We start from the raw sequence: 20,322 nt of genomic DNA on the forward strand, positions 1-20,322 counted from the left end.
ACATATTAAATCTTATTTCAAAAGATTCCCAACCTCGCAATGAAAATTTCTGTAGAGTGCATCTATTTCCAGCCCTAGTGTATGGCTTAATGATACTTAATACCTATCTTGTACAACAAAATTTTGATTCTGGGGTCTCAGGCCAAAGCACAATTCGCACCACAGAAGTCACTGTCAAGTCCCTACCAGGCGAGGGGACATAGAAAACACAAGATCGCATTTCTTTCGGAGTTGTATGGTTTCCTTTATTAGAGAAAGTAGGAATTGCCTCTCTAGGGAAGGATCCAAGCCAACCGGGGCTTTGTCTACCTCCCAGTGGTCATGTGTGAGCCTTGTTGCTGAATGGGGAATGACTGAAGCGCCTAAAGACGGAGAGGATCTCACTGGCGGTCTTACTTAGAGTCCCCGAACTGGTGGCGGGCTGGCTCTTCCTCCGTCTGCGAGCTGTCCTCCCCTCCTTTGTCAACTTTGGGGTTTTCATGGCCGCATGAGGACCAGTGGGAGGATGCTTTCTGGGTCTTGTCCCCTCGTGTCCTGTGGTGACCTTCACCTGTCCTGCGGTGATGGGAACTTTTCCTCGATGAAGACGTGTCCTTCTTTCCTTTTTTTCCTTCCAGGCTTCATCCCTGGGGTGGGAGACCTTCTGGCTTCCATCCCGTTCAGACGTGTAGCCTTCGCTCTGCAAGGTGGAGACCATGGGGGCTGCGACCTTCCCTTCAGCTCTTCCAGCAGCAGGCTTGCTGGTTGTGACTGCAGCTGGCAACACCATGCTCATGCTGCTCTCTGGACCATCTGCCCCCGTCGAGGATATGCTGGCAACACCCGCCGAGACCAGGTTCGTGTCCTGCAGGGATAGGCTGGCAGCACCTGCAGTGGCCTGGACGGATCCGCTTTCTCCTGGATCCTCGATGGTGGCTCCCGCCAGGCCCACGGTCATCCCTGCCGCCGATCCTTCGGTGCCTTTCAGGGCTGCAGGTGACCCACGGGGGGCATGATGGATTCCCTCTCCCCCCACATAAGCACAAGACGTGGCTCCAGTCACGTCACGAAGCTTGTGAAGCCCAACCTCATCCTGATCCCTTTCTCTGTGGAGCTCTGTGGTCTGAGCCAAGGGGAGGAGAGACAGGTAAGATAGAGATGACAGAAAGTGAGCTCAGAACTGTCCGCTCCTCTCTCATCCTGGAGCTGAGCAACTCAAGGCCTTATACTTAGAATAACCTTTGAAATCACCCAGTCTAAGCTCCCATTGGATGCAAGACCCCATCTACTGCACCCCTGTCAAACGGCCACTCCACTGTACTTGAACAGTCCCAGGGTCAGGGAGAGCACTGATACAATTCTCCATGATGATATACACTTTAACTTTATACCCTTGTGCTTCTCTCTCTGCAGGACAGATTCCTAGAAGTGGGGTTCCTGGGTCAAGGGATGCACACCTTGTACATTTTGGTGACTCCACGGGTGGGGCTGATTTGAGTCAGCGTGTCGGACTCCCGGGGAGACACAATGAAGGAAGGACTTCCTAACTGTGAATGATGTTCCCCACCTGCTGAGACTACCTGGGCTGGGGTAAGTGTTCAGGAAGAGACCAGACAGTCAGGATGCTGTAGAAGGGATTACAGCCCTGGTGATGAGGCCAGTGCAGCCGAGATGATACCTAAGTTCTCTCTGAAACTCGGCCTCGTGGGACAAGGTGGAGAAGCACTCAGAACCTCTCCAGTGTTGTGACTCCCGTAGTGATAGCTCATTTGTCCCTGACCCTTTTCAACGGTAGAAGGTATTTCCCAGGCGAGTCTCAGAGAGCACCAAAGGCTATGAAGGACCAGCTTTGCCCTGCTCTCCCGAAGCACCCTGCCCCGTGTTCTTGAGTCCCTGTCTGTGCTTACCACTAGGATTTTGGCATCCTCTGTAGTCGCTGCATCTCCAGTTTGGAGCATCGGGGTACTGCTGTAACTGTCTACCGGTGGTCTCAGGATATAGACAAGCTTTTCCCAATAGGAAAAGAGGTCTTCTTGTGCGTCGGAAGAGGGGCACAGCTGCAGATAGAAAGTCCGGCCGGTAGCAAGATTCAGGCACAGCTGCTGTTTCTCCCGGTTGTGGATGGAGATCTTGACAAACTTCAAGGGGAGCAGCTTGGTGAGCTCTAGGGTCTTCACGGGCTTGCAACCTCTCCCCTTGGTGATCCCGGCACAGACTTTCCTTGGTCGGGCCAGCAGCATGACGTCAGGTAGTGGGAAGAGGGGGCTGGTGGATGCGACGCCCACAGTCACCGTTCGGACGCGGTTGTCTAGGTCAATCAGTTCTCCTTCCTTGCTGACCTGGATAAAGTCGCTCTCAAACATGGGAGCGTACTTGAAAATGTCATACTCTCCTCCCTCGTACAGTTGTCGTTGCAGGACCCCCATGGAGGTCCTCGACACCCCCACTGAACAGTAGCTATTGGCCGTGTAATGAGGTAAACTCTCACTGCTCATGGCTCTCTTCGTTCAAGACAGAGCCACCAGCCACAAATTGAGTCTCGGAGAGAGAGAGAGAGAGGGAACGAAAGCACCTCGTCACCTCCCTGCAGGACTCTGCCAGAGTCTCTTGACCCGACCCTATTTATACCGCAAGCCCTTTGTGACCCGTCACCATCGCATCACACACCCCTTTGTTGAGCCTCCAAGCCCCCACCCCCTTGGGGCAGGCTCACCAGCCTCCCCCTAAACCAACCACCACGTCCATAGGGAAGAGGCTGACCCTGCCAGGGTATACGTGTGGGTAGGCTGGATAGTCTTTCTACTCAAAAGGTTGAGAAAACCCTCCTGCTTTTGTAAATATCTGGGTGGTTTCCAGTCTTGTTGTTGTTACAAATCTCCATCATCTTGGCGCTTCTGCTGAATGATGTCCTGGGGATAAAATCCTGGAAGTGGACCGTGTACTTGCTAAGGGCAGGCATCCTATGGGGATTGCTGTTCTCTGTGCCCCCAGCATATATAGCACAGTGCTGGCAGGAACTTAGAAAGAGTGCTACCTGTCAGAGTCCCATTGGTACTGTCATTTCCAGGATACGGAGAATTTTCTCACCCATTTTCTCTTTTCAAGGAGGCTAACGTTTTATATTTATATTTTTTTACAGTTTTAGAAACTGTTTTTCTTGTGAAATATAACACACATTCATGAAAGTGCACAAACCATAAATATATAGCTTAATGAGTAACAAGAAAGTGAGCAGCCTTGTAGCTGCCACCCAGAGCAAGGAATAGAAACCTGCCAGCCCCTCTTCTGCGTGCTCCCTCCCCACAAAGGGAACCCAACCTTGGCTTCTATTTTTTTCCTTTCCCCCCTTCTTTTTTATTGACGTATACTTGATTTGCAATGTTGTGTTCCTTTCTGTTGTGTTAATTTCTTCTGTTAATTTCTGATTCAGTTTCATGTGTATTCTTTGTATATTTCATGTATAGTCTTTTTCCTATTCTTTTCCATTATGGTTGATCACAGGATACTGACTATAGCTCTCTGTGCTCTACAGTAGGACCCTGCTGTTTATCCACCCTGTAGTTTGTATCTGCTAATCCCAAACTCCCAATCCTTCCCTGCCCCCAACCCCACTGAAAACCCCAAGTCTCTCTTCTATGTCTGGGAGTCTGTTTCTGTTTTGCAGATATGTTCATTTGCATCGTACTTTAGAGTCCATGTATAAGGGCTATCATATGGTGAGAAATGTTATTTTTTATATAGGCTTCCCAGGTCATCCTTATGCATGTGAATGTTTGAGAACTACTGTCTTCCACTGTAAAGTTATGGCATACTGGGGCTGAAAGAGGCCCCCCAGACCTCCTAGCCCAGTGGTTTTCCAACTTGGCTGCTGCACAGTAGAATTATTGGGTGAGATTTTTAAAACTCCCAGTGCTGGAGGGCTTACCCCACTTAAATGTCATCAGAATCTCTGGGATTGGGGTCAGGCTATCAATGTTTTTTTGTTTGTTTGTTTGTTTGTTTTGAAGCTCCCCAGGGAACTCCCAACATACAACCAAGGGTAAGAATCACTGCAGCGGTCCAATCCATTGGTTTTACACTTGGGGACCCCGTGGCTGCCCACCGAGGTACCATTACAGAGAGGCAGAGTGACCCAAGAGAGTCAGTGGCCCAGACAGGATAGGAACTCAGATTTCCTGACTCCTCGTTGGTGCTGCTTCTACCATAAAGATTGTGTCCCTTTGTTGAGCCAATGACAACCCTGATCCCCCCGTGTTCTGTTTTATCCTACACAAAGTAAAATAACTCCCAATGGTTTGATTTCCTTACAAGCCAGAGAGAGTTTCTGTTTTCATAAGGTGAACCTCTGACCCCAGCTATGGCCTGAAGCTCAGCCCCGGCTGCAGACTTGTCCTCCCTCCACCCTAAGTGCCCTGGGGAAGCCTTGCTGGGAAAGCAGGCTTCTCTTTCTGGCAGTGGCTATGCACGTGTGACCTTCGAGCAAGCGACGAAAACCTTTTTCTGTGCTTATTTCCTTGCCTTCTACAGAGTGCCCATAACCAAAGCAAAGTGCTTTGCTGAGAAAAGGATGGTTGTTCAATAACATAGCCTCGTGCTAGGCACAGAACGGACAGCCAATAAATACTTGATGAGTTAAGTAATTAATTCAGCAACGCAAGTATACACATCACACAGTCACTTCCCCCAGCTTGTCTTCTCCCCAAGCTATTTACATATTAAATCTTATTTCAAAAGATTCCCAACCTCGCAATGAAAATTTCTGTAGAGTGCATCTATTTCCAGCCCTAGTGTATGGCTTAATGATACTTAATACCTATCTTGTACAACAAAATTTTGATTCTGGGGTCTCAGGCCAAAGCACAATTCGCACCACAGAAGTCACTGTCAAGTCCCTACCAGGCGAGGGGACATAGAAAACACAAGATCGCATTTCTTTCGGAGTTGTATGGTTTCCTTTATTAGAGAAAGTAGGAATTGCCTCTCTAGGGAAGGATCCAAGCCAACCGGGGCTTTGTCTACCTCCCAGTGGTCATGTGTGAGCCTTGTTGCTGAATGGGGAATGACTGAAGCGCCTAAAGACGGAGAGGATCTCACTGGCGGTCTTACTTAGAGTCCCCGAACTGGTGGCGGGCTGGCTCTTCCTCCGTCTGCGAGCTGTCCTCCCCTCCTTTGTCAACTTTGGGGTTTTCATGGCCGCATGAGGACCAGTGGGAGGATGCTTTCTGGGTCTTGTCCCCTCGTGTCCTGTGGTGACCTTCACCTGTCCTGCGGTGATGGGAACTTTTCCTCGATGAAGACGTGTCCTTCTTTCCTTTTTTTCCTTCCAGGCTTCATCCCTGGGGTGGGAGACCTTCTGGCTTCCATCCCGTTCAGACGTGTAGCCTTCGCTCTGCAAGGTGGAGACCATGGGGGCTGCGACCTTCCCTTCAGCTCTTCCAGCAGCAGGCTTGCTGGTTGTGACTGCAGCTGGCAACACCATGCTCATGCTGCTCTCTGGACCATCTGCCCCCGTCGAGGATATGCTGGCAACACCCGCCGAGACCAGGTTCGTGTCCTGCAGGGATAGGCTGGCAGCACCTGCAGTGGCCTGGACGGATCCGCTTTCTCCTGGATCCTCGATGGTGGCTCCCGCCAGGCCCACGGTCATCCCTGCCGCCGATCCTTCGGTGCCTTTCAGGGCTGCAGGTGACCCACGGGGGGCATGATGGATTCCCTCTCCCCCCACATAAGCACAAGACGTGGCTCCAGTCACGTCACGAAGCTTGTGAAGCCCAACCTCATCCTGATCCCTTTCTCTGTGGAGCTCTGTGGTCTGAGCCAAGGGGAGGAGAGACAGGTAAGATAGAGATGACAGAAAGTGAGCTCAGAACTGTCCGCTCCTCTCTCATCCTGGAGCTGAGCAACTCAAGGCCTTATACTTAGAATAACCTTTGAAATCACCCAGTCTAAGCTCCCATTGGATGCAAGACCCCATCTACTGCACCCCTGTCAAACGGCCACTCCACTGTACTTGAGCAGTCCCAGGGTCAGGGAGAGCCCTGATACAATTCTCCATGATGATATACACTTTAACTTTATACCCTTGTGCTTCTCTCTCTGCAGGACAGATTCCTAGAAGTGGGGTTCCTGGGTCAAGGGATGCACACCTTGTACATTTTGGTGACTCCACGGGTGGGGCTGATTTGAGTCAGCGTGTCGGACTCCCGGGGAGACACAATGAAGGAAGGACTTCCTAACTGTGAATGATGTTCCCCACCTGCTGAGACTACCTGGGCTGGGGTAAGTGTTCAGGAAGAGACCAGACAGTCAGGATGCTGTAGAAGGGATTACAGCCCTGGTGATGAGGCCAGTGCAGCCGAGATGATACCTAAGTTCTCTCTGAAACTCGGCCTCGTGGGACAAGGTGGAGAAGCACTCAGAACCTCTCCAGTGTTGTGACTCCCGTAGTGATAGCTCATTTGTCCCTGACCCTTTTCAACGGTAGAAGGTATTTCCCAGGCGAGTCTCAGAGAGCACCAAAGGCTATGAAGGACCAGCTTTGCCCTGCTCTCCCGAAGCACCCTGCCCCGTGTTCTTGAGTCCCTGTCTGTGCTTACCACTAGGATTTTGGCATCCTCTGTAGTCGCTGCATCTCCAGTTTGGAGCATCGGGGTACTGCTGTAACTGTCTACCGGTGGTCTCAGGATATAGACAGGCTTTTCCCAATAGGAAAAGAGGTCTTCTTGTGCGTCGGAAGAGGGGCACAGCTGCAGATAGAAAGTCCGGCCGGTAGCAAGATTCAGGCACAGCTGCTGTTTCTCCCGGTTGTGGATGGAGATCTTGACAAACTTCAAGGGGAGCAGCTTGGTGAGCTCTAGGGTCTTCACGGGCTTGCAACCTCTCCCCTTGGTGATCCCGGCACAGACTTTCCTTGGTCGGGCCAGCAGCATGACGTCAGGTAGTGGGAAGAGGGGGCTGGTGGATGCGACGCCCACAGTCACCGTTCGGACGCGGTTGTCTAGGTCAATCAGTTCTCCTTCCTTGCTGACCTGGATAAAGTCGCTCTCAAACATGGGAGCGTACTTGAAAATGTCATACTCTCCTCCCTCGTACAGTTGTCGTTGCAGGACCCCCATGGAGGTCCTCGACACCCCCACTGAACAGTAGCTATTGGCCGTGTAATGAGGTAAACTCTCACTGCTCATGGCTCTCTTCGTTCAAGACAGAGCCACCAGCCACAAATTGAGTCTCGGAGAGAGAGAGAGAGAGGGAACGAAAGCACCTCGTCACCTCCCTGCAGGACTCTGCCAGAGTCTCTTGACCCGACCCTATTTATACCGCAAGCCCTTTGTGACCCGTCACCATCGCATCACACACCCCTTTGTTGAGCCTCCAAGCCCCCACCCCCTTGGGGCAGGCTCACCAGCCTCCCCCTAAACCAACCACCACGTCCATAGGGAAGAGGCTGACCCTGCCAGGGTATACGTGTGGGTAGGCTGGATAGTCTTTCTACTCAAAAGGTTGAGAAAACCCTCCTGCTTTTGTAAATATCTGGGTGGTTTCCAGTCTTGTTGTTGTTACAAATCTCCATCATCTTGGCGCTTCTGCTGAATGATGTCCTGGGGATAAAATCCTGGAAGTGGACCGTGTACTTGCTAAGGGCAGGCATCCTATGGGGATTGCTGTTCTCTGTGCCCCCAGCATATATAGCACAGTGCTGGCAGGAACTTAGAAAGAGTGCTACCTGTCAGAGTCCCATTGGTACTGTCATTTCCAGGATACGGAGAATTTTCTCACCCATTTTCTCTTTTCAAGGAGGCTAACGTTTTATATTTATATTTTTTTACAGTTTTAGAAACTGTTTTTCTTGTGAAATATAACACACATTCATGAAAGTGCACAAACCATAAATATATAGCTTAATGAGTAACAAGAAAGTGAGCAGCCTTGTAGCTGCCACCCAGAGCAAGGAATAGAACCCTGCCAGCCCCTCTTCTGCGTGCTCCCTCCCCACAAAGGGAACCCAACCTTGGCTTCTATTTTTTTCCTTTCCCCCCTTCTTTTTTATTGACGTATACTTGATTTGCAATGTTGTGTTCCTTTCTGTTGTGTTAATTTCTTCTGTTAATTTCTGATTCAGTTTCATGTGTATTCTTTGTATATTTCATGTATAGTCTTTTTCCTATTCTTTTCCATTATGGTTGATCACAGGATACTGACTATAGCTCTCTGTGCTCTACAGTAGGACCCTGCTGTTTATCCACCCTGTAGTTTGTATCTGCTAATCCCAAACTCCCAATCCTTCCCTGCCCCCAACCCCACTGAAAACCCCAAGTCTCTCTTCTATGTCTGGGAGTCTGTTTCTGTTTTGCAGATATGTTCATTTGCATCGTACTTTAGAGTCCATGTATAAGGGCTATCATATGGTGAGAAATGTTATTTTTTATATAGGCTTCCCAGGTCATCCTTATGCATGTGAATGTTTGAGAACTACTGTCTTCCACTGTAAAGTTATGGCATACTGGGGCTGAAAGAGCCCCCCAGACCTCCTAGCCCAGTGGTTTTCCAACTTGGCTGCTGCACAGTAGAATTATTGGGTGAGATTTTTAAAACTCCCAGTGCTGGAGGGCTTACCCCACTTAAATGTCATCAGAATCTCTGGGATTGGGGTCAGGCTATCAATGTTTTTTTGTTTGTTTGTTTGTTTGTTTTGAAGCTCCCCAGGGAACTCCCAACATACAACCAAGGGTAAGAATCACTGCAGCGGTCCAATCCATTGGTTTTACACTTGGGGACCCCGTGGCTGCCCACCGAGGTACCATTACAGAGAGGCAGAGTGACCCAAGAGAGTCAGTGGCCCAGACAGGATAGGAACTCAGTTTTCCTGACTCCTCGTTGGTGCTGCTTCTACCATAAAGATTGTGTCCCTTTGTTGAGCCAATGACAACCCTGATCCCCCCGTGTTCTGTTTTATCCTACACAAAGTAAAATAACTCCCAATGGTTTGATTTCCTTACAAGCCAGAGAGAGTTTCTGTTTTCATAAGGTGAACCTCTGACCCCAGCTATGGCCTGAAGCTCAGCCCCGGCTGCAGACTTGTCCGCCCTCCACCCTAAGTGCCCTGGGGAAGCCTTGCTGGGAAAGCAGGCTTCTCTTTCTGGCAGTGGCTATGCACGTGTGACCTTCGAGCAAGCGACGAAAACCTTTTTCTGTGCTTATTTCCTTGCCTTCTACAGAGTGCCCATAACCAAAGCAAAGTGCTTTGCTGAGAAAAGGATGGTTGTTCAATAACATAGCCTCGTGCTAGGCACAGAACGGACAGCCAATAAATACTTGATGAGTTAAGTAATTAATTCAGCAACGCAAGTATACACATCACACAGTCACTTCCCCCAGCTTGTCTTCTCCCCAAGCTATTTACATATTAAATCTTATTTCAAAAGATTCCCAACCTCGCAATGAAAATTTCTGTAGAGTGCATCTATTTCCAGCCCTAGTGTATGGCTTAATGATACTTAATACCTATCTTGTACAACAAAATTTTGATTCTGGGGTCTCAGGCCAAAGCACAATTCGCACCACAGAAGTCACTGTCAAGTCCCTACCAGGCGAGGGGACATAGAAAACACAAGATCGCATTTCTTTCGGAGTTGTATGGTTTCCTTTATTAGAGAAAGTAGGAATTGCCTCTCTAGGGAAGGATCCAAGCCAACCGGGGCTTTGTCTACCTCCCAGTGGTCATGTGTGAGCCTTGTTGCTGAATGGGGAATGACTGAAGCGCCTAAAGACGGAGAGGATCTCACTGGCGGTCTTACTTAGAGTCCCCGAACTGGTGGCGGGCTGGCTCTTCCTCCGTCTGCGAGCTGTCCTCCCCTCCTTTGTCAACTTTGGGGTTTTCATGGCCGCATGAGGACCAGTGGGAGGATGCTTTCTGGGTCTTGTCCCCTCGTGTCCTGTGGTGACCTTCACCTGTCCTGCGGTGATGGGAACTTTTCCTCGATGAAGACGTGTCCTTCTTTCCTTTTTTTCCTTCCAGGCTTCATCCCTGGGGTGGGAGACCTTCTGGCTTCCATCCCGTTCAGACGTGTAGCCTTCGCTCTGCAAGGTGGAGACCATGGGGGCTGCGACCTTCCCTTCAGCTCTTCCAGCAGCAGGCTTGCTGGTTGTGACTGCAGCTGGCAACACCATGCTCATGCTGCTCTCTGGACCATCTGCCCCTGTCGAGGATATGCTGGCAACACCCGCCGAGACCAGGTTCGTGTCCTGCAGGGATAGGCTGGCAGCACCTGCAGTGGCCTGGACGGATCCGCTTTCTCCTGGATCCTCGATGGTGGCTCCCGCCAGGCCCACGGTCATCCCTGCCGCCGATCCTTCGGTGCCTTTCAGGGCTGCAGGTGACCCACGGGGGGCATGATGGATTCCCTCTCCCCCCACATAAGCACAAGACGTGGCTCCAGTCACGTCACGAAGCTTGTGAAGCCCAACCTCATCCTGATCCCTTTCTCTGTGGAGCTCTGTGGTCTGAGCCAAGGGGAGGAGAGACAGGTAAGATAGAGATGACAGAAAGTGAGCTCAGAACTGTCCGCTCCTCTCTCATCCTGGAGCTGAGCAACTCAAGGCCTTATACTTAGAATAACCTTTGAAATCACCCAGTCTAAGCTCCCATTGGATGCAAGACCCCATCTACTGCACCCCTGTCAAACGGCCACTCCACTGTACTTGAACAGTCCCAGGGTCAGGGAGAGCACTGATACAATTCTCCATGATGATATACACTTTAACTTTATACCCTTGTGCTTCTCTCTCTGCAGGACAGATTCCTAGAAGTGGGGTTCCTGGGTCAAGGGATGCACACCTTGTACATTTTGGTGACTCCACGGGTGGGGCTGATTTGAGTCAGCGTGTCGGACTCCCGGGGAGACACAATGAAGGAAGGACTTCCTAACTGTGAATGATGTTCCCCACCTGCTGAGACTACCTGGGCTGGGGTAAGTGTTCAGGAAGAGACCAGACAGTCAGGATGCTGTAGAAGGGATTACAGCCCTGGTGATGAGGCCAGTGCAGCCGAGATGATACCTAAGTTCTCTCTGAAACTCGGCCTCGTGGGACAAGGTGGAGAAGCACTCAGAACCTCTCCAGTGTTGTGACTCCCGTAGTGATAGCTCATTTGTCCCTGACCCTTTTCAAAGGTAGAAGGTATTTCCCAGGCGAGTCTCAGAGAGCACCAAAGGCTATGAAGGACCAGCTTTGCCCTGCTCTCCCGAAGCACCCTGCCCCGTGTTCTTGAGTCCCTGTCTGTGCTTACCACTAGGATTTTGGCATCCTCTGTAGTCGCTGCATCTCCAGTTTGGAGCATCGGGGTACTGCTGTAACTGTCTACCGGTGGTCTCAGGATATAGACAAGCTTTTCCCAATAGGAAAAGAGGTCTTCTTGTGCGTCGGAAGAGGGGCACAGCTGCAGATAGAAAGTCCGGCCGGTAGCAAGATTCAGGCACAGCTGCTGTTTCTCCCGGTTGTGGATGGAGATCTTGACAAACATCAAGGGGAGCAGCTTGGTGAGCTCTAGGGTCTTCACGGGCTTGCAACCTCTCCCCTTGGTGATCCCGGCACAGACTTTCCTTGGTCGGGCCAGCAGCATGACGTCAGGTAGTGGGAAGAGGGTGCTGGTGGATGCGACGCCCACAGTCACCGTTCGGACGCGGTTGTCTAGGTCAATCAGTTCTCCTTCCTTGCTGACCTGGATAAAGTCGCTCTCAAACATGGGAGCGTACTTGAAAATGTCATACTCTCCTCCCTCGTACAGTTGTCGTTGCAGGACCCCCATGGAGGTCCTCGACACCCCCACTGAACAGTAGCTATTGGCCGTGTAATGAGGTAAACTCTCACTGCTCATGGCTCTCTTCGTTCAAGACAGAGCCACCAGCCACAAATTGAGTCTCGGAGAGAGAGAGAGAGAGGGAACGAAAGCACCTCGTCACCTCCCTGCAGGACTCTGCCAGAGTCTCTTGACCCGACCCTATTTATACCGCAAGCCCTTTGTGACCCGTCACCATCGCATCACACACCCCTTTGTTGAGCCTCCAAGCCCCCACCCCCTTGGGGCAGGCTCACCAGCCTACCCCTAAACCAACCACCACGTCCATAGGGAAGAGACTGACCCTGCCAGGGTATACGTGTGGGTAGGCTGGATAGTCTTTCTACTCAAAAGGTTGAGAAAACCCTCCTGCTTTTGTAAATATCTGGGTGGTTTCCAGTCTTGTTGTTGTTACAAATCTCCATCATCTTGGCGCTTCTGCTGAATGATGTCCTGGGGATAAAATCCTGGAAGTGGACCGTGTACTTGCTAAGGGCAGGCATCCTATGGGGATTGCTGTTCTCTGTGCCCCCAGCATATATAGCACAGTGCTGGCAGGAACTTAGAAAGAGTGCTACCTGTCAGAGTCCCATTGGTACTGTCATTTCCAGGATACGGAGAATTTTCTCACCCATTTTCTCTTTTCAAGGAGGCTAACGTTTTATATTTATATTTTTTTACAGTTTTAGAAACTGTTTTTCTTGTGAAATATAACACACATTCATGAAAGTGCACAAACCATAAATATATAGCTTAATGAGTAACAAGAAAGTGAGCAGCCTTGTAGCTGCCACCCAGAGCAAGGAATAGAAACCTGCCAGCCCCTCTTCTGCGTGCTCCCTCCCCACAAAGGGAACCCAACCTTGGTTTCTATTTTTTTCCTTTCCCCCCTTCTTTTTTATTGACGTATACTTGATTTGCAATGTTGTGTTCCTTTCTGTTGTGTTAATTTCTTCTGTTAATTTCTGATTCAGTTTCATGTGTATTCTTTGTATATTTCATGTATAGTCTTTTTCCTATTCTTTTCCATTATGGTTGATCACAGGATACTGACTATAGCTCTCTGTGCTCTACAGTAGGACCCTGCTGTTTATCCACCATGTAGTTTGTATCTGCTAATCCCAAACTCCCAATCCTTCCCTGCCCCCAACCCCACTGAAAACCCCAAGTCTCTCTTCTATGTCTGGGAGTCTGTTTCTGTTTTGCAGATATGTTCATTTGCATCGTACTTTAGAGTCCATGTATAAGGGCTATCATATAGTGAGAAATGTTATTTTTTATATAGGCTTCCCAGGTCATCCTTATGCATGTGAATGTTTGAGAACTACTGTCTTCCACTGTAAAGTTATGGCATACTGGGGCTGAAAGAGGCCCCCCAGACCTCCTAGCCCAGTGGTTTTCCAACTTGGCTGCTGCACAGTAGAATTATTGGGTGAGATTTTTAAAACTCCCAGTGCTGGAGGGCTTACCCCACTTAAATGACATCAGAATCTCTGGGATTGGGGTCAGGCTATCAATGTTTTTTTCTTTGTTTGTTTGTTTGTTTTGAAGCTCCCCAGGGAACTCCCAACATACAACCAAGTGTAAGAATCACTGCAGCGGTCCAATCCATTGGTTTTACAGTTGGGGACCCCGTGGCTGCCCACCGAGGTACCATTACAGAGAGGCAGAGTGACCCAAGAGAGTCAGTGGCCCAGACAGGATAGGAACTCAGATTTCCTGACTCCTCGTTGGTGCTGCTTCTACCATAAAGATTGTGTCCCTTTGTTGAGCCAATGACAACCCTGATCCCCCCGTGTTCTGTTTTATCCTACACAAAGTAAAATAACTCCCAATGGTTTGATTTCCTTACAAGCCAGAGAGAGTTTCTGTTTTCATAAGGTGAACCTCTGACCCCAGCTATGGCCTGAAGCTCAGCCCCGGCTGCAGACTTGTCCTCCCTCCACCCTAAGTGCCCTGGAGAAGCCTTGCTGGGAAAACAGGCTTCTCTTTCTGGCAGTGGCTATGCACGTGTGACCTTCGAGCAAGCGACGAAAACCTTTTTCTGTGCTTATTTCCTTGCCTTCTACAGAGTGCCCATAACCAAAGCAAAGTGCTTTGCTGAGAAAAGGATGGTTGTTCAATAACATAGCCTCGTGCTAGGCATAGCACGGACAGCCAATAAATACTTGATGAGTTAAGTAATTAATTCAGCAACGCAAGTATACACATCACACAGTCACTTCCCCCAGCTTGTCTTCTCCCCAAGCTATTTACATATTAAATCTTATTTCAAAAGATTCCCAACCTCGCAATGAAAATTTCTGTAGAGTGCATCTATTTCCAGCCCTAGTGTATGGCTTAATGATACTTAATACCTATCTTGTACAACAAAATTTTGATTCTGGGGTCTCAGGCCAAAGCACAATTCGCACCACAGAAGTCACTGTCAAGTCACTACCAGGCGAGGGGACATAGAAAACACAAGATCGCATTTCTTTCGGAGTTGTATGGTTTCCTTTATTAGAGAAAGTAGGAATTGCCTCTCTAGGGAAGGATCCCTGCCAACCGGGGCTTTGTCTACCTCCCAGTGGTCATGTGTGAGCCTTGTTGCTGAATGGGGAATGACTGAAGCGCCTAAAGACGGAGAGGATCTCACTGGCGGTCTTACTTAGAGTCCCCGAACTGGTGGCGGGCTGGCTCTTCCTCCGTCTGCGAGCTGTCCTCCCCTCCTTTGTCAACTTTGGGGTTTTCATGGCCGCATGAGGACCAGTGGGAGGATGCTTTCTGGGTCTTGTCCCCTCGTGTCCTGTGGTGACCTTCACCTGTCCTGCGGTGATGGGAACTTTTCCTCGATGAAGACGTGTCCTTCTTTCCTTTTTTTCCTTCCAGGCTTCATCCCTGGGGTGGGAGACCTTCTGGCTTCCATCCCGTTCAGACGTGTAGCCTTCGCTCTGCAAGGTGGAGACCATGGGGGCTGCGACCTTCCCTTCAGCTCTTCCAGCAGCAGGCTTGCTGGTTGTGACTGCAGCTGGCAACACCATGCTCATGCTGCTCTCTGGACCATCTGCCCCCGTCGAGGATATGCTGGCAACACCCGCCGAGACCAGGTTCGTGTCCTGCAGGGATAGGGTGGCAGCACCTGCAGTGGCCTGGACGGATCCGCTTTCTCCTGGATCCTCGATGGTGGCTCCCGCCAGGCCCACGGTCATCCCTGCCGCCGATCCTTCGGCGCCTTTCAGGGCTGCAGGTGACCCACGGGGGGCATGATGGATTCCCTCTCCCCCCACATAAGCACAAGACGTGGCTCCAGTAACGTCACGAAGCTTGTGAAGCCCAACCTCATCCTGATCCCTTTCTCTGTGGAGCTCTGTGGTCTGAGCCAAGGGGAGGAGAGACAGGTAAGATAGAGATGACAGAAAGTGAGCTCAGAACTGTCCGCTCCTCTCTCATCCTGGAGCTGAGCAACTCAAGGCCTTATACTTAGAATAACCTTTGAAATCACCCAGTCTAAGCTCCCATTGGATGCAAGACCCCATCTACTGCACCCCTGTCAAACGGCCACTCCACTGTACTTGAACAGTCCCAGGGTCAGGGAGAGCACTGATACAATTCTCCATGATGATATACACTTTAACTTTATACCCTTGTGCATCTCTCTCTGCAGGACAGATTCCTAGAAGTGGGGTTCCTGGGTCAAGGGATGCACACCTTGTACATTTTGGTGACTCCACGGGTGGGGCTGATTTGAGTCAGCGTGTCGGACTCCCGGGGAGACACAATGAAGGAAGGACTTCCTAACTGTGAATGATGTTCCCCACCTGCTGAGAATACCTGGGCTGGGGTAAGTGTTCAGGAAGAGACCAGACAGTCAGGATGCTGTAGAAGGGATTACAGCCCTGGTGATGAGACCAGTGCAGCCGAGATGATACCTAAGGTCTCTCTGAAACTCGGCCTCGTGGGACAAGGTGGAGAAGCACTCAGAACCTCTCCAGTGTTGTGACTCCCGAAGTGATAGCTCGTTTGTCCCTGACCCTTTTCAACGGTAGAAGGTATTTCCCAGGCGAGTCTCAGAGTGCACCAAAGCTATGAAGGACCAGCTTTGCCCTGCTCTCCCGAAGCACCCTGCCCCGTGTTCTTGAGTCCCTGTCGGTGCTTACCACTAGGATTTTGGCATCCTCTGTAGTCGCTGCATCTCCAGTTTGGAGCATCGGGGTACTGCTGTAACTGTCTACCGGTGGTCTCAGGATATAGACAAGCTTTTCCCAATAGGAAAAGAGGTCTTCTTGTGCGTCGGAAGAGGGGCACAGCTGCAGATAGAAAGTCCGGCCGGTAGCAAGATTCAGGCACAGCTGCTGTTTCTCCCGGTTGTGGATGGAGATCTTGACCAATTTCAAGGGGAGCAGCTTGGTGAGCTCTAGGGTCTTCACGGGCTTGCAACCTCTCCCCTTGGTGATCCCGGCACAGACTTTCCTTGGTCGGGCCAGCAGCATGACGTCAGGTAGTGGGAAGAGGGGCCTGGTGGATGCGACGCCCACAGTCACCGTTCGGACGCAGTTGTCTAGGTCAATCAGTTCTCCTTCCTTGCTGACCTGGATAAAGTCGCTCTCAAACATGGGAGCGTACTTGAAAATGTCATACTCTCCTCCCTCGTACAGTTGTCATTGCAGGACCCCCATGGAGGTCCTCGACACCCCCACTGAACAGTAGCTATTGGCCGTGTAATGAGGTAAACTCTCACTGCTCATGGCTCTCTTCATTCAAGACAGAGCCACCAGCCACAAATTGAGTCTCGGAGAGAGAGAGAGAGAGGGAACGAAAGCACCTCGTCACCTCCCTGCAGGACTCTGCCAGAGTCTCTTGACCCGACCCTATTTATACCGCAAGCCCTTTGTGACCCGTCACCATCGCATCACACACCCCTTTGTTGAGCCTCCAAGCCCCCACCCCCTTGGGGCAGGCTCACCAGCCTCCCCCTAAACCAACCACCACGTCCATAGGGAACAGGCTGACCCTGCCAGGGTATACGTGTGGGTAGGCTGGATAGTCTTTCTACTCAAAAGTTTGAGAAAACCCTCCTGCTTTTGTAAATATCTGGGTGGTTTCCAGTCTTGTTGTTGTTACAAATCTCCATCATCTTGGCGCTTCTGCTGAATGATGTCCTGGGGATAAAATCCTGGAAGTGGACCGTGTACTTGCTAAGGGCAGGCATCCTATGGGGATTGCTGTTGTCTGTGCCCCCAGCGTATATAGCACAGTGCTGGCAGGAACTTAGAAAGAGTGCTACCTGTCAGAGTCCCGTTGGTACTGTCATTTCCAGGATATGGAGAATTTTCTCACCCATTTTCTCTTTTCAAGGAGGCTAACGTTTTATATTTATATTTTTTTACAGTTTTAGAAACTGTTTTTCTTGTGAAATATAACACACATTCATGAAAGTGCACAAACCATAAATATATAGCTTAATGAGTAACAAGAAAGTGAGCAGCCTTGTAGCTGCCACCCAGAGCAAGGAATAGAACCCTGCCAGCCCCTCTTCTGCGTGCTCCCTCCCCACAAAGGGAACCCAACCTTGGCTTCTATTTTTTTCCTTTCCCCCCTTCTTTTTTATTGACGTATAGTTGATTTGCAATGTTGTGTTCCTTTCTGTTGTGTTAATTTCTTCTGTTAATTTCTGATTCAGTTTCATGTGTATTCTTTGTATATTTCATGTATAGTCTTTTTCCTATTCTTTTCCATTATGGTTGATCACAGGATACTGACTATAGCTCTCTGTGCTCTACAGTAGGACCCTGCTGTTTATCCACCCTGTAGTTTGTATCTGCTAATCCCAAACTCCCAATCCTTCCCTGCCCCCAACCCCACTGAAAACCCCAAGTCTCTCTTCTATGTCTGGGAGTCTGTTTCTGTTTTGCAGATATGTTCATTTGCATCGTACTTTAGAGTCCATGTATAAGGGCTATCATATGGTGAGAAATGTTATTTTTTATATAGGCTTCCCAGGTCATCCTTATGCATGTGAATGTTTGAGAACTACTGTCTTCCACTGTAAAGTTATGGCATACTGGGGCTGAAAGAGGCCCCCCAGACCTCCTAGCCCAGTGGTTTTCCAACTTGGCTGCTGCACAGTAGAATTATTGGGTGAGATTTTTAAAACTCCCAGTGCTGGAGGGCTTACCCCACTTAAATGTCATCAGAATCTCTGGGATTGGGGTCAGGCTATCAATGTTTTTTTGTTTGTTTGTTTGTTTGTTTTGAAGCTCCCCAGGGAACTCCCAACATACAACCAAGGGTAAGAATCACTGCAGCGGTCCAATCCATTGGTTTTACACTTGGGGACCCCGTGGCTGCCCACCGAGGTACCATTACAGAGAGGCAGAGTGACCCAAGAGAGTCAGTGGCCCAGACAGGATAGGAACTCAGATTTCCTGACTCCTCGTTGGTGCTGCTTCTACCATAAAGATTGTGTCCCTTTGTTGAGCCAATGACAACCCTGATCCCCCCGTGTTCTGTTTTATCCTACACAAAGTAAAATAACTCCCAATGGTTTGATTTCCTTACAAGCCAGAGAGAGTTTCTGTTTTCATAAGGTGAACCTCTGACCCCAGCTATGGCCTGAAGCTCAGCCCCGGCTGCAGACTTGTCCTCCCTCCACCCTAAGTGCCCTGGAGAAGCCTTGCTGGGAAAACAGGCTTCTCTTTCTGGCAGTGGCTATGCACGTGTGACCTTCGAGCAAGCGACGAAAACCTTTTTCTGTGCTTATTTCCTTGCCTTCTACAGAGTGCCCATAACCAAAGCAAAGTGCTTTGCTGAGAAAAGGATGGTTGTTCAATAACATAGCCTCGTGCTAGGCACAGAACGGACAGCCAATAAATACTTGATGAGTTAAGTAATTAATTCAGCAACGCAAGTATACACATCACACAGTCACTTCCCCCAGCTTGTCTTCTCCCCAAGCTATTTACATATTAAATCTTATTTCAAAAGATTCCCAACCTCGCAATGAAAATTTCTGTAGAGTGCATCTATTTCCAGCCCTAGTGAATGGCTTAATGATACTTAATACCTATCTTGTACAACAAAATTTTGATTCTGGGGTCTCAGGCCAAAGCACAATTCGCACCACAGAAGTCACTGTCAAGTCCCTACCAGGCGAGGGGACATAGAAAACACAAGATAGCATTTCTTTCGGAGTTGTATGGTTTCCTTTATTAGAGAAAGTAGGAATTGCCTCTCTAGGGAAGGATCCAAGCCAACCGGGGCTTTGTCTACCTCCCAGTGGTCATGTGTGAGCCGTGTTGCTGAATGGGGAATGACTGAAGCGCCTAAAGACGGAGAGGATCTCACAGGCGGTCTTACTTAGAGTCCCCGAACTGGTGGTGGGCTGGCTCTTCCTCCGTCTGCGAGCTGTCCTCCCCTCCTTTGTCAACTTTGGGGTTTTCATGGCCGCATGAGGACCAGTGGGAGGATGCTTTCTGGGTCTTGTCCCCTCGTGTCCTGTGGTGACCTTCACCTGTCCTGCGGTGATGGGAACTTTTCCTCGATGAAGACGTGTCCTTCTTTCCTTTTTTTCCTTCCAGGCTTCATCCCTGGGGTGGGAGACCTTCTGGCTTCCATCCCGTTCAGACCTGTAGCCTTCGCTCTGCAAGGTGGAGACCATGGGGGCTGCGACCTTCCCTTCAGCTCTTCCAGCAGCAGGCTTGCTGGTTGTGACTGCAGCTGGCAACATCATGCTCATGCTGCTTTCTGGACCATCTGCCCCCATCGAGGATATGCTGTAAACACCCGCCGAGACCAGGTTCGTGTCCTGCAGGGATAGGCTGGCAGCACCTGCAGTGGCCTGGACGGATCCGCTTTCTCCTGGATCCTCGATGGTGGCTCCCGCCAGGCCCACGGTCATCCCTGCCGCCGATCCTTCGGTGCCTTTCAGGGCTGCAGGTGACCCACGGGGGGCATGATGGATTCCCTCTCCCCCCACATAAGCACAAGACGTGGCTCCAGTCACGTCACGAAGCTTGTGAAGCCCAACCTCATCCTGATCCCTTTCTCTGTGGAGCTCTGTGGTCTGAGCCAAGGGGAGGAGAGACAGGTAAGATAGAGATGACAGAAAGTGAGCTCAGAACTGTCCGCTCCTCTCTCATCCTGGAGCTGAGCAACTCAAGGCCTTATACTTAGAATAACCTTTGAAATCACCCAGTCTAAGCTCCCATTGGATGCAAGACCCCATCTACTGCACCCCTGTCAAACGGCCACTCCACTGTACTTGAGCAGTCCCAGGGTCAGGGAGAGCCCTGATACAATTCTCCATGATGATATACACTTTAACTTTATACCCTTGTGCTTCTCTCTCTGCAGGACAGATTCCTAGAAGTGGGGTTCCTGGGTCAAGGGATGCACACCTTGTACATTTTGGTGACTCCACGGGTGGGGCTGATTTGAGTCAGCGTGTCGGACTCCCGGGGAGACACAATGAAGGAAGGACTTCCTAACTGTGAATGATGTTCCCCACCTGCTGAGACTACCTGGGCTGG

The 20,322-nt window shown here is 50.1% G+C and overlaps 1 protein-coding gene across 1 annotated transcript in view; it reads right to left on the reverse strand.

Moving 5' to 3' along the window:
• LOC308611662 (uncharacterized protein) overlaps positions 1-19,556 on the reverse strand; it is a gene marked incomplete at both ends in the record, with an annotated part of 32,731 nt that extends 13,175 nt beyond the window's left edge. The window contains 3 exons of the mRNA XM_081260367.1: positions 923-1,102; positions 1,887-2,480; positions 19,506-19,556. Coding sequence (XP_081116493.1) covers positions 923-1,102; positions 1,887-2,480; positions 19,506-19,556 — 825 coding nt within the window. The remainder of the gene's footprint in view (positions 1-922; positions 1,103-1,886; positions 2,481-19,505) is intronic.
• Positions 19,557-20,322: the final 766 nt, after the last annotated feature.

This window comes from Mesoplodon bidens (assembly GCF_964165515.1).
Source record: "Mesoplodon bidens genome assembly, contig: HAP1_SCAFFOLD_144, whole genome shotgun sequence".
Lineage (NCBI taxonomy): Eukaryota > Metazoa > Chordata > Mammalia > Artiodactyla > Ziphiidae > Mesoplodon > Mesoplodon bidens.